This window comes from Notolabrus celidotus, chromosome 9 (assembly GCF_009762535.1).
Source record: "Notolabrus celidotus isolate fNotCel1 chromosome 9, fNotCel1.pri, whole genome shotgun sequence".
NCBI lineage: Eukaryota > Metazoa > Chordata > Actinopteri > Labriformes > Labridae > Notolabrus > Notolabrus celidotus.
The window spans coordinates 10,408,493-10,423,531 of record NC_048280.1 but is presented as its reverse complement, the minus strand read 5'-3'; the positions used below and the strand labels follow the sequence as shown (position 1 = coordinate 10,423,531).

At 42.7% G+C, this 15,039-nt stretch overlaps 1 protein-coding gene across 8 annotated transcripts in view; it reads left to right on the top strand.

Annotated features, from left to right (window-relative positions):
- The window catches only part of LOC117819451 (transducin-like enhancer protein 4), a 63,609-nt gene that overhangs the window by 11,375 nt on the left and 37,195 nt on the right, over positions 1–15,039 (top strand). For 3 of the 8 annotated variants that reach the window (XM_034692826.1, XM_034692823.1, XM_034692822.1), the window contains exons 1-2: positions 12,423–12,996; positions 13,349–13,446. In XM_034692826.1, the coding sequence (XP_034548717.1) occupies positions 12,952–12,996; positions 13,349–13,446 (143 nt within the window). In that variant the 5' untranslated portion in view covers positions 12,423–12,951. Of the gene's footprint in view, positions 1–12,275; positions 12,997–13,348; positions 13,447–15,039 lie in introns of those variants that run through there. The other 5 variants (XM_034692829.1, XM_034692828.1, XM_034692825.1 and 2 more) reach the window with 4 other exon arrangements.

Below are 15,039 nucleotides of genomic sequence, written 5' to 3'. Positions count from 1 at the left end.
ACAAGAATTGACTGCAGGTTCTGGCCAGTACTGATCTCCCTGTCCTGCTGAATGGTGGCTGATTGAGACACATGGACTGCCTTTGTGCCCTGATCTAGTTGCCATTGATTACCTATCAGGGTTTTTGATTGCATCCTGGAAGTAATTCTTTTAAATAGGCCCTAATGGCCTCCAATCTGGGCTGATGACGACCTCGGAGAGTCCAATCGTGGATCCATTTAGGCCCTTTCAGACCCCTCCATGTACACTCTGAAACTCTCGCTCATAGCTCACCCTCCTCTCCCCTACACCACCCCTACAACCTCTTAGCCTCATGTCGTGTCAGCGCCACATCGCTACGCTCTGTTACTCGCATGCAAGAACGCCCCAACATCAAAAACTTGCCTGAAACTGAGATCTCGCACATCCTTTGTAGCACAGATGGGTCTTGATAGAGATTAGAGGAGCTGATTACGGGCGCAGGTGAGCCAGGTAGTTGAGGAATGACAGTGAGGAAGATAGAGGGGACACAAATACAGGTGTAATCCTGCTTTTAACTGAAAAAGACAAAGTAAGAGGGAGAAAGTCTAGCTTTTTGAGGAGAGGAGGAAAACAAAACCAGGGAGAAAGAGGAGGGATGACAGATCTGTTAGGGACGAGGAGGGAGGAGGGGGTCGTCAGTATGTCAGGCTGTGTTATTATAGTCTGAGGGTCGGATGGAGGCATGAGAAGGAGGAAGATGAGGAGAAGACGGAGTGGGAGGAGGGTGGGGGGGTTGCAGCAGACAGGAAGAGGGCTCGCCGTCTAATCCACCAATTTTCTTACATTACTGCCCCCCCTCCTCCCTCCCCTGTCCTACACCCCCACCCCCCCTTCCCCGCCTCTCCTTCCCTGCTGCCAGACCTGTCGACAAATGAAACTGGAGATAGCGGCGGCTTCACAGAGATTGACTCAAAGGAGTAAAACACACACAAAAAAGAGAGAGGGAGAGAGAGAGATAGAGAGAGTGAGACAGAGACCTCCTGCTCCTCTAACAACATAAATGTACCCTGAAAACCCAAGTGGCTTTGTCATCTGTTGTTCTTTGCTGGACTGAAAAAATAAATCTATACAGTGCCGGTGCCTACATGTACTATATGCGTTTCGCAAACTTTCCCCCACTTAAGTCAAATAGTGAATCCCAGCTATATGAGCAGAGCGGTGATAATGCACTGATTGATTTGACTGACGCAGAGAAAATGCTGCCGTCTTATTGTGAAAGCGGCCCTTGGACGTGATCAATACCTTCCTGCTGATGAGAAGAAAAACCTGATGACAGAATATTAAAACAATTAGACAGTTTTACACAATGTATTAATGGCTTACTTAGTGGAATTACAAAGCCATGTTGACAAAAGAGGTTCCTTAGCCAGGCAAAGCCGCTTGTTAACTCGCTTGTTTATTCATGAATTTATCGATATATCCCTTCTTGGATTAATTCATCGTATTTCATCCAAAAAAATACTCCAGTCCTGGTTTCTCTGGCCCCGGTTCAGTGAGTGGCTTCTGTTGATTAAATCTGCACTTTAGAGTTACTAATAAAGCTGAGCTTTAAGGGATAATAAACTCACAAATTCATAACAATGTTAGTATTATTACAGCTGATTCTCTTAGAAGAAACAATCCCTCTCAACAGCACAAGGCATCACCCTGGAGTGTTTTTCCTCTCATGTAAAGGCAGCTGATACAGGCTCAAAACACCCATCATTCCCCTGTTCTGCTCCATACCAACACATCCAACCTTTTCACCTTTTGTGTTGAATTTCCCTGCAAACAAACTGTAACGATTGTATGATTTCCTCCAACATAAAGCTTTAAACTATATTCTCATCCTGCCCTCTTCACCACAGATTTTATGATTTCCATGTCCCCGCCCTCTTGATTGATTTGCATTCCAATCACTTCTCATTGGGCCAGGCAGAACCCTGACTGAGTGGGACTAATCTGCCATGCTAATGAGATGGCTCCGACAAACAGAGCCAGCTGGAGACCAGAGTAAATGATCCTGTCATCAGTCAAGAACACAAACATGGCTAACAGCTAATTAGCTCGCGGCAGTTTGTAGAGGTGACATTCTATCTGATCTGTGCCGCAGTGGAGAAGAAGAAGAAGAAAAAAGGAGGGGTGAACAATGAAGGAGACAAGGAAGAGGAGGAGGGAGGTTTTGCCTTGGTGATGAATTTAAATTTTTTTAGTTGTCCATACACTCTTTCACGGCACTGGATGCAACACACACACACACACACACACACACACACACACACACACACACACACACACACACACACACACACACACACACACACACTTGCAGACACAAACGGGCACATCCATAACTTCCCCCTGCATTGTGCAGTGCAATGAGGATAAGAGTGAGTGTGTGCCATCAGTGTGAGGGGAGAAAATATGCTAAGCAGACAATCAGAGGTGTACCCCCCAGCGCTAAACAGCCAATCATGGCTGTCCCAGTGTGTGTCGCCAGCCAGCAGGAGGCAGAATTAGTCCTGGTTAGCAGCCAGAGCCCCGCCGAGTGGCTGATTAGTCTTTTAGTCTGAGGAGGAGACAGAATGTTAAAAGTCCGACTGCCTATCTCAGACTCCTCTGCACACCAGACAAAGGCTGGTTTATTTAAAAAAAAGAGGAGTTAGTGGCCTCATTGTTGTCTTATGAATGTGATAAACTAAGCTGAATAATAATGACTTATAAACTGGGTTATAAACATACTTTGTGAATTATTTTAGTCATTACGGGAGCAAACTCTGAGGAGCTGAGGTGGAATACTTGCTTTCAGTCTGAATAAAGGATGCATTTATTTAACCATTTTTTAAAATCCCATCAAGAACTGTTCTTTCACTTTGGTATATACTGCACAACAGAATGATAAACGCTTCAGTATAAGCATATTTTTGTCTTTATAGGAGAAGTTATAACTGTTGACAACAAATGTAAATGACTCAAATCAGCATTTGATGGACATTTGATTCAGTGGTTAGAAGACTGTTAAATTTCAGTTATGAACAACGTCACACTGAAGCTTGATGATGCAACATGAAGAGTGAGGAAGTAAACACTAGAAGTTGGTTTGGGTGGGTCGATGTGTCACAAACAGTCATTCAGGAGATCAGGGTTAGTGTCCTATATGAGACCTAAAGTCAAAGTTATTTGGAGGAGTTAACTTTCCCTCTCTCTCTGTTGTAATGTATTCTAAGCCATACCACATTTTTTTCCCTGAACCTAACAAATTACTTTTGGTGCATATTCTGCACAAACATCAACTATTTAACATTAACCATGTGTGAAAACAAAGGCCTGCTAATGTACCTCCAGTTGCTGTGTTATGATGAGGATTCAGAAGCAAGGAGATGAAGAGCTCCTTCATAATAGATGTTTGTGCACCCTCTGGCCTATACTGATATTGGCCCTGTCTGAGGCATCCTAAAGGTCATGATAACAGCTGATTAGGAGCCATTTAATTGTCTCACAAGATCCAAAGCCAGAGCCCTTACATCTGTGTTGTAAAGAACTTATCAAACATTTATAAAGTACAACAAATTGAGTTAGCAATACATTGTCCTCCTGATTCAGATGCAATATTATATCACTACTTCATGTCTCCTCATGGTGGCGCTGGTGACATTAAACCTGCACGTAGCGTTTTCTGTGGATGTTGTTTATTCAGCTGTTAATCAGATATCGTGATGTATCCTTACATTATTGCCTTGCAGTTTATCAATTATCAAGGAATCCCTGTATCGTGATGTTATCATTATCCTGGGCCATATCAATCAATCAATCAATCAATCAATTAATCAATCAATCAATCAATCAATCAATCAATCAATCAATCAATCTTTATTTGTACAGCACCAAATCCTAACAAACGTTATCGCAAGACGCTTTTACAAACATAGCAGGTCTAGACCGTACTCTGTCAAATTATGAACAGAGACCCAACATCAAGACAGGGTAAGACTCAGTATTGCCCCACCTTAATCCACCTTGAGCATTGCACCTTGCAGTATTTAGCCAGTTATTTTTTAATTTTTTAAGTTATATTTTTTGGCCTTTTTGCCTTTATTGGATAGGATAGCTGAAGATAGACAGGAAATCTGGGGAGTGGAGAGCGGGGGAAGACATGCAGGAAATGGTTGACCGGCCGGGAATCGAACCAGCGACCCCTGCGACGAGGACTGTAGCCTCTGTATTTGGGGCGCTTAGACCGCTAGGCCACCAGCGCCCCTATTTAACCAGTTAAAGCGGCGAGGAAAAACTTCCTTTAAACAGGCAGAAACCTCGAGCAAAACTCTACGGCAGCTCAGAGACACCTACGAGACAAGAGAGCTCAGGGACTCCAGTAAGGTCTATAGTTAGTAACTTTCAATTGGACAGGTAGAGTTAGAGTAAGTGATGGTGGGGGCCTAGACTATAGGCCTAGACTGCCAGTTCCCTAGGCCTAAAGCACCATAACTAATAGCTGGTCCAAGCCTGAGCCAGCTCTAACTATAAGCTTTATCAGAAAGGAAAGTTTTAAGCATGATCTTGAAAGTGGAGAGGGTGTCTGCCTCCTGGACCTTGACTGGTAGATGATTATAAAGGAGAGGGGCCTGATAACTGAAGGTTGTACCTCCCATACTACAAGTTGTAAATGTATCAGGTTTTGTATCATATCAAGACTTACTCTGTGATTCCCCTAATATACAGCCCATAAACATTGAGGACTTGCAGTAAACTTACCAGTGATACCGTCTTCTGTAGCGTCCGTCTACTGTGATGTATGTTTAGGGATGTTGTAGCTTTGATCAGTTGGTTGCATTTTTGGGACCCTCAAGATTACTTCTTTTTTTTTTTAAGCTCTTCTTGGTGTCATCACTTCCCTGATAATTAATTGTTCCTCATCTGGGACTGTCTCTCCCTTTTTCTGCTTTCAGCGTCTCGGTCTGTTTGTCATCTGGTTGCTCTGTGCTATTTCAGTTTCTATCAGCAGAAACACTTGCATCCATCCATTTGTAATCAAATAAAGAAATGGCAGCAATCTGTGTGTTCCTTTTGGGGGACTGGATGACTTTGAGCACCAGATGCTGATGTTCCCCTAGAGTCATTACCGTGATGGAGCCGATCCTTAACTGTCTCCAATAAAGACACTGTCTCTATCTCTCACACGTAGACACAGATGCGCGCACACACACACACACACACACACACACACACACACACACACACACACACACACACACACACACACACACACACACACACACACACACACACACACACACACACACACACACACACACACACACACCACCTCCCCTCGCTCACTCGGTGTGGAGGCAGGATTAACCTGCTGGTAGCGGGGTAAATCCAGCGCTGCCTCCGCCTCTCCGTCTCTGTGTCTGAGGAGGCCTGGTTATCCCTTCACACAAGCTCCCTGTTCAAAGGGGCGGCCGCCGGGGATTAATGACGTGTTAAAGGGCGAGCATGGAGGATTTAGACGCAGCTTGCTGTAAGGACAGGAGATTTAGGAACACGGACCAGTGGTTAGTGCTCACTGAAGTATGATTAGTTAGACAGTGTACCCCCAAGCGCACATACACTCACACACACACACACACACACACACAAAGACAATGACAGACAGGTGTTATATTATTATTCTATAAACCCAGAGGATGGTGTGGTGGTGAAAGGACAATACCACTGTGCTTGTCTTATAGTAAATAAACCTCTGTAGCTCTGCTGACCTATGGGAAACAGAGGAAGCCTGCAGGATCAATGCCAAGAGCAACAAGAGTGTCCACTACACAAGTAGGGTTGGAAATGTAACAGATTTACATGGTTTTATATGTCAAAGTCAATTTAATTTGAATTTCAAGTCATACCCTGTACTGTATTACCTGTGCATACAACACAGTTCCCCGTGTGTTTAGAGCTGTATTAACTACTATATCTTGCCTAGTCTTACCTCTATGTGTGGCAATACGCTCACTGTTCTTGTTATTTTATGCTCAACCAAAGCACAACTGTACATGAGCAACAGAATATGGCTCACTACTTTCACCGATACTCTTTGGTTTTTTCCATTCATGTCAACTAAACACCCGATTTATAATACTGAAGAGAAACACCAATGCATTTTCATTCAGTGTGTGCCTTTGACTCAAACACCCACTGTGTTTAGTCATTTGTCTACAGATAGTGACTTAAAGGCTTTTAATTTAACTGAACATTTGAAAGATTATTAATTAGGAGATCTGATCTGAACTGATTACACTCATCATATTGGCTAATTAGACAGAGATTTGAGTTATGAATTTGTGAAAAGACTGAAAGATAATCATCTTTATGAATAAATGTAACTGTAGTGACAATGTCCCATCTGTGTTTGAGGATTCCATGTATCACAATTTATATCCAAAGGCAGAGGCTGACCCAGCAAATGTGGCTCCTGTAATTAATTATCATCATAATCATGATTTTATAAACTGTACCTATGATTTTTTTCAAACCTTAAATCATTAAATGGGATGGGACCTGCACAGAATGGTCCACTATTGATGTGCTAGTCTGATGATAGAGTTAAACCTGTTTATGAGAAGAACCCTTTTTTGAATTTGGAGCTAATCAGTAAGATGCAGCTGGTTGTACAAAGTCTTGTTATCCTTGCTTTCCATTAAGAGATTCAAAAAACCTGCAATAGGGATGTTATATTACCTTGCGAGATGGTCAAAAGTCGATACACACAAGTGACAGTGCAAATCGATGAGATAAAAAAAATGAATATTAATACCCCCTTTAAACAGTAGAGAGTGCAATCTGCCTTTGACTTTACTTGTTTGACCTCATTACATGTCTTCCATCTGTAGCAGATGAAGATTTTGCGCTTGATGATGCATCGCAAGTGTTTCACACACAAAGACGATTCCCGGGCGACACACCAAATCAGCTGTGTGGGTGTTTTTCTTTGTTTATTCGTATGAGATAGACATCTAATATTAATCTAACAATCGCTCCATCTCTCGCGCTCTGGCTTTTTGTGGACCATGCATCACTACACCTGCAGGTGACGGAGAGAGGAAGAGAGATGCAACACATAATAGAAGAGCCTATATGACTAATAACAGGTGCAAATACTTTAAATGATTTTTACAGATGATCGCTCTTTTTGTTTTTTCATTTCCTCCTGTGACTTTATGATCACAAGGAAGTAGCCTTTTTTTCCTTTCAAAATAAAAGCAATGAGTAAATCTTGTAAAACCCAGAATTTGTGAATCCCAACATATCGCAACATGAATTAGGTTAATCATTACTTCCTTACCACCTTGTGTCTTTAGCAACACTATAATCTCTCAGCAGTTTGTATGTTGTTATGTTACCTTGGTACAACCAAGCGGCAACCTCCGGTCTCAAACGATGAAGCCCATGCGAAAGAGTTATAAACTGCAGTTCATTGAGAATCCACTTGAGGCTGGCTGCAGAAACACGGGAAACCACATAGACATGAATGGGAAGAAGACGATCTTTGTAGCATTAATAAATATGTTTACAGCCTGGTTCAAAAAACGGCTTCGCCCTATGAAGCTAATCTCTCTATCGGCACACACTGTACGGAAGGTGAATTTCTTTTCTGACGTGACGGTTCAGAAGATATTAAGATTACTAGTTTTTGCCCAAATAAGGACATGACTGACTTGACTCCCGGTCGTGAACCCATCGCTGTTGGCTAAGAGGCTCAAACTCCGCCCCTTTACGTCACACTTTGACAGGTTCAGTTCCGCATTTCCAATATGGCTGCCGCCGTCGATTGCCTTCAAAACAGCGCTCAGGAACAGATGGGTGACTTCACGGATACTACGTCCATTATTTATACAGTCTATGGGTACAACAGAGTTCATGCTTGCATATAGCGTGCTTTGCACATCCATTTAGTTGGAGCTGCTGTCATGTGTAAACGGAGTTAACAACAACAAACGTGACTTTGATGATCCTGTTTTTGTATCTCTTGTCACAGCTCTCTCCAGAGCTGGTAATGCCCCTGAGAAATGTTTGAATTTGGTCGTTGTTTTCTAAACTTGTGGTGCAGATGAAATGCTTAAAAGGAAACTGAAAAAACATACACGTCAAGCTTTTAACAAAAAGTTTAAGAAAGACTTTTGTTGCTGAGAAGTTGAGTCAACCAGTTTCATCATGGTGAGTGGTGAAGTTCTGTAGTCGCCTCTCATCTCTTTGTGGGGATGCCAGCTCAAGGCTACATTTTCTGCTACACCTGAAGCTCCAAATGATCCACCAACAGTTAACTTGTATTATGGGTAATGTAGTCACTTTAGCTCTGTAACTATATTATTATTATGACAGCTGAGGCTTGGGTTGTTCAAGACATAAACATAATAAAGAGTAGATGCCGTATCGACTACTATGACCTATTGGCACTGACGAGCCGTGGGGCCACCATCTTGGTCCGGTCACCCGCTCCACTCAGTGTAATCTGTTTGGCAGGCGCAATTAAGTGTCAGCGCATTTAATCAATCATAGCTAGGTATTTCTTGCACCCCAGCAGCCAATGCGGTGTCTACTCTTTATATGTGTATGGTTGAAGAGGGGAGAGAAGCGTCACCGTCGCTAAAGGCTACTTGGCTACTACCTGCATAACCCAGCTGAAGCTGAGGAATACTTAACACTATATTAGGATTCCAAAGCATTTATTTTATCCTTTGTCTAAAAGAAACTGTCCATTTTGAGTAGAAGTCCAGTGTTGTTTTAAAACCTGACAAAGAGTTAAGGCTATGACATTGGTGCATTGGATGTGTGTGTGTGTGTGTGTGTGTGTGTGTGTGTGTGTGTGTGTGTGTGTGTGTGTGTGTGTGTGTGCATGAATGTCAAAGTTAGTTATTGTGAGGGCGTATAACATTAGAGATAAGAAGATAGAGTAGGAAGTTATGCATGCCTGTGTGCGTGTGCGTGCATGTGTGTGTAGGTGTGTGTGTGTGTGTGTTTGTGTGTGTCTGTGTGTCTGTGTGTGAGAGAGAGAAAGTGAGAGTGAAAGGAGGAAGGACTCAACAGAGAGAGCAGCAGTGAGATTAGGAGACGTATGTACAGGTGCTGATAGCTGGTCGGGATCAGTGCACTGAACAAGATGTTAAGGCCGGGTTTTTCACCAACCACTGCCCACCCCCCACCTCAACCTGAGTCAAGCCCACCTTCATACCCAACCTTAATCCCCCTTCCTTGATAAACCACTCAGCCTCCATACACACACGCGCACTCACACACAGCCCCATATGAATCCAGCCTGCTCCCCTCCAAATCGGCTCCTATGCAATCTCCTGTGCATCAGCTGCCAAATGAAGTTCCTCTTTAGAAAAAAAAAAACTTGGCTGTCAGCTGGTCTGAGGCGTTGTGGCTGGCGGCGAAGGCAGCCCTTGTGTTGAAGCCAATAATCCGGCGTCAAGGCTTCAGGTGCGCAGAGGGATGTGATTGACAGGGCTCGATATGAGGCCCTCGCCTCACTTGACATTTGGGTTTCATAAGGTCTGGAACAAAAGGCAGGGGCAAAATAATCAGAGAGGGGCGCAGGCAAATAAATCTGTTTATTCCTCTTCACCTGCCCCCCTCCTTCACCTCTACATCCCCCATGCTCGCCCACATCACAGCTCAACCCTTGGAGGGGAAAGAGGGAGGGCATGATATTACCTTTTCTGAGCCTTAGTGGATTCACGCACCACGACAGCAGGTCACTTTAGGCCCTGTGCTTACCTGAGATATTAGTTTGTATGTGTGGTGGATAGAGATGTGTATTTGAATGGCCGAGGCCGTGTGTATGTGTGCACAGGGCCGTGTATGTATGAGGGAGAGGCAGAGACAACAGGACAGACCGAGACAGACAGACTGGGCTGTACAGACGTGGTGATGTGGTGTCCTGTTGTGGATAAGCATTACTTTGCCTGTGTGTGTGTGTGTGTGAGTATGAAGAAACAAAAGTGGTACATCCTCTTTTACAGAACTCCTCTTTTATCATGTTAGAAATGGTAAGAAATTCAAAGAAAGAGAGGAGTAATATGAAGTGAAACCCAACAGAGGATGATGAAGTTTTCCGACACAGACAGTTAGTGCTGCTAAATGACTGGACATGGTGGTTAAGCAAGCTGCTGACCCAGCAACACTGTTTCACACACACACACACACACACACACACACACACACACACACACACACACACACACACACACACACACACAATAAACATCGACTCATAGCAGCAAATGCATACACGCATCTCAGTGTTTGTCTATGAAAGAGAAAAAGAATTCTCATTATAATCAGCTGTATTCTAGTTTACTCAGACATACAGGTGTCTGAATTGGTCTGCAGTTCTCATGCAGAGTGGGCAAATATTTAAAGAGATCATGTTAATAGATTTTTACATTAGGTGCAGCTCGTGATTATTGATTTAAAATTGAACCACCAAATGACGCGTTATGTAAGGTTAAGGTTAGGGACGTGCGCATTTACGCAACTACATGATTAAACGTTGTCACCCTCACGAGTCAACACCAGAATTACTAGTCAGTTAAACACGTTAATTATATTTTAGTAATTTAGGCCTGAAATTGGGGCATATGATATGTCTGAGCTGTAGTGCAGCCACCCACCACTAGCTGGAGCTCTAGTTGATGAAGACAACTATCAGCTGTAAACAATCAAGGAAGAAAGGAGGCATCTTGTAGCGCGACGTCGTTTGGAGTTTTTTAATTTAGAGACTGCAGATGAAGTTGTTTATAGTCTATGTCTGGTTAACACAAATGAGCAATGTGTAACGGACACAGCCACGTGGACGTTGATTTGCAGGGAGGAGAGAAGGCCGGTGCTGCTAGCTCTGCTAACGTAGTCACACTCTGTAGGATCGTTGACATTGTTAACCTGTTGACTGTAATCCCGTGTCTAGCCATGTTAAATAACTTGAGCTCAGTTTTGTCTTTTTTCACAGATTTTTTCTCTTGCGTTTTTGACTAGTCGACTAGTCTGATTTGTATTATTTCTATTAGAACAAGTAGCAAATTATTTGTTTCAGAACATCCCTAGTTATGTAAACAGATACTTAATTTTAATTTTTTTAAGGTTATATTTTTTGAATTTTTGTCTTTATTAGATAGGACAGCTGAAGAGAGACAGGAAATATAGGGAATAAAGAGAGTGGGGGAAGATGTGCAGGAAATGGTCACGGCCTGGAGTCGAGCCGGCGATCTCTGCAACGGGGACTATAGCCTCTGCATGTGTGGTGCTTAGACTGATAGGCCACCAGCGTCTCAACAGACACTTTTATGAACCCCAGAGTAAAATAACAAGCTACCCAGTAGCACTATGTAAAGACATACAAATTGATCTGAATATACATGCTGCAACTATAAACTGAGCTCATTAGTACTGCTATTACACGCCAAAGCAATAACCCAATAATACAACATTTAAACAGTTTACATTTTTCTGAAATTTGCCAATCTGCAATGAGTAAGTTTGCTTCCTGTTTCATACTTTGATCATATTTTTAAACTCGTACTTTTTCAACTTTACTTGAATACAATTTGATTGTATTTTTAACTCAGTATTACTCCACTGTGTTAGTTATTTTGCTTCCACCAGTGTAAAAATGCCAGTCCGTTTTTCAAAACATAAAAAAGGTCTCTGTTAAGGGGACACAATTAAAAACCCCATAAAACATGTTCCCACATAGCTTCTATATAGAATGAAGCGTGTTGATCTAGATCCACATGGCGAGGAGCCTAATAAAACCAACCTCTATTTGAACTGAAATTCATGAAGTGTTTACACACTAATGTTTCCCCCTACATGATTTACATCCTAGACAAGCATGCAAGAGAGCTCAAAATGAGACTTTAATTGCGAGGTTGTGAGTGCAGTCTGTGGACATGAGAGCAGATTGTTTTAATTGGCAATTCAATTAAAAAACAGGATTTAAAAAAACAGGAAAAACACGAGACACCTAGGGGCCATATGCTGCCTGGAAGTCTCTAGAAAAAAACATATAAGTCAACAGATAGCTTCCAGATTAAACCCTGTATCGTCTTCTAATAGCAGACCTAGCCCCCCACGTGGGGAGCCTGCATAGATTGCATCCTGTTGGAGGTGATTGGACAACATGCCGATGACTGACAGCAGCATGGGGCACAGTATGTATACCTCTTTGTCGCTATTGGCTGTCTTTAATGGCCGCTCCTCCTTTAGACCACACAGGATTGGCTTTGGGTGGCTTCGCGGAGGAGCTGGGAAGTTGTAGTTCTTTACACCAGAAGCACATCTGTAGTGCTTATTATCGACTAATATGAATTAAACTACACGTCCCGACGTCACGGTACGGGCTCCTGTAATTGTTGTGAATATGTAATTGCGCTCGTGCGACTGGTTGCTTCTAAATTTGGCTTCGGAGGGGCAGGCTGATAGTCGGTGAGGTGGTCGCTCCGCCGGTGCTGTGCGGGGATGTGAACATTAACGGAAGCTGCAGGAAATTAACCGATAAATGCGTGAGGACAGGACGACTTGGAGGAGCTCAACCGCGGAGCAGAGGGGTCATGATGCGCCAGAAGTCGATGCTTTTTAGGGAAAAGCAGAGACATTAGCGGATTCGGTGTTAGTTTAGAGGGAGAATGTTAGGATTTGTGCGCTTAAATTAACGCGCTGGAGATTTTGGAGAGGACTGAAACAACTCCTGCTTTAAATGACACTCTGAATGGACTTTAAAAATACTGCCTAAAAGAATGACGACTAACAAAAGGTTCAAGGATGTTTGTACTCTTCATGGAACCTGCACGTAGCCCACAAACTGGCCGCTGACTGACCTTTTACGCACAAGGAGAGCTCCGTGCACCCACATTTCTGGGTTGTTTCTGTGTTTATTTGGATGAACTTTAAAACACATTCTAAATGATTCGAGATCTGAGCAAGATGTACCCGCCGGCCCGGCATCCGGTAAGTAGACAGCAAAAAGGCAATATGTCAAAACAGCACTGATTAACAGCCGCGCGCCTGATGCGTAATCAGTTTAGATCAAGTTTCCGTGCCACCGCGCGCTCGCACGGACAATTGCGCTCATTGTCACACTGCTGCAGCTGCATGTGTGTATGTCTGTGAGTGTGCGTGGGTTAACGTGTAAGGAGTCTGAGTGAATCCAAAAGGCCATCCGTATCACAGAGGCCTTTTGTCATCTACAGTCTCGCCTGTGTGTGTGTGATGAGAAAGAGAATGTGTGTCGTGACTGTGAACTTTGGTGGCTCAGTTCTTCCTCTCTTCCCTCCCCGCACGCTTTTTGGTTTGGGTTGAGGTCCCCCACCAGCCGGGTCAGCCGCTGAAGTTCACTGTAACCGAGTCCTGCGACCGGATCAAGGAGGAGTTCCACTTCCTGCAAGCGCAGTATCACAGGTAAGAGTATGGATGGATCAGGACATTAAAAATGCATGGAAACATCTGCTCAGCAGCAGAAGAGTGACAAAAATAGTGTGGAACTTTCTGCATTTGGTTTGAGAGATTGTAAATTTGATTTTGTGGTATTCTGGGTCCACATTAGAGCTGCAAACAATGAGTGGATCTATCACTGTAGTGGGGATTTTTCACAATTTTCTGGTATTAGCGATTAGTCAAGGTAAAATTCAGCAGATTTGATGATAAAGAAAGCATCCCTCAGTTGCAAAGTCCTTATAATATAAACTAAAAGGTGACTCCTTAAATTCACCTGCCTTGCATAAGTCCTGTATGAATCACCATGACCAACACCTTTTGGGAAATGCATGATGCAATGTCATGAAATACATGGAAAAAAATATTTACATTTAACAATTTATTGGAAAATTGAAACATTCTGGGCTTAAAGGTGAATATCCATCAGGCGATTCCATGAAATAGGGTTGCAGGTATATTTGTCTCAGTTCCGTCTATCTCTAGTGCCTAACTGCAGGTAAACCCCATCAACCTTGGTATGCACGTCTCTCTCTGCAAGCTCAAGTGGTGTGAAATACTTTTTTAGCCGACATGATGAAGTGTGAAATACATCGCTCGGGGGCAGAACCATAAGCACGATACCAATGCATAATAATGGGCCCACCCCTGGCCGCCCCGTAATTATTCCCCAATCACCTGGTGAGATGAACCAGTGACCCAGTCTGCTGCCCAAACCTGGATCTGAATGAGCTGAACCAAGGATAGCGTCTGCTGCATGTGTAATACTGGGATCAATCCACTGTACACGCTTGAAATCCTGACTGCAGGGAGACTCTGATTTGCTAAAAATGTATGATATCCAAACTGCATATATACCATCATTTTGTATGTTTTTTTTAAATGATATACAGAAGACTTTAACATGTCATCTGACGTTTATTTGTGCTTTATTTGTGTTAAATTTAAACGAAATGCTTTGCTTATCAACATGAATACAGAGAAAAATACTTTTTGTTTTCACCTTTTTGCTAAGTCGATAAAACAACCTGAAAGTAAAAAAAATTGCACATTTATGAGTCACAATGCATACAGTTTTAAGCTTTACATTTTGTATATCAACATTTTAATCTCAGTCCCAGAATTCTTCTTCAATTTTTACAGTCAAAATTACAGTAACATGCAAAAAATCTCTCTTTTGTTTGTATTTAGCATGTCAGCGTCTTCATTTCATATGCAAAGTTCCATATACAAAGTACAAGAGTCCTATTGAGTTTTTCCAGTAACACATGATATCGTAAGAGTTAAGTTTTAGTGTAACCACAGCTGTAAAATGGATCCTCATGATATGGTCTCTTTTTTGTTGATTGTGCAGTTCTTGCATCCACTCACACTGTAAGAATACATGATGAGGTTTGTGAGGTCTTATTGATCCATTAATTACAGCTCAGTACCTGCTGAGTAAGTGTCTGCAGGGGAAGCTGCTGTGACCCAAGAAACTTCCTATGTTGTCTTTATTTCTTCCCTCTACTTAAGCTTAAACATGCAAATGTAAAGTAACAGGTTGTAGTCATGTGTAGT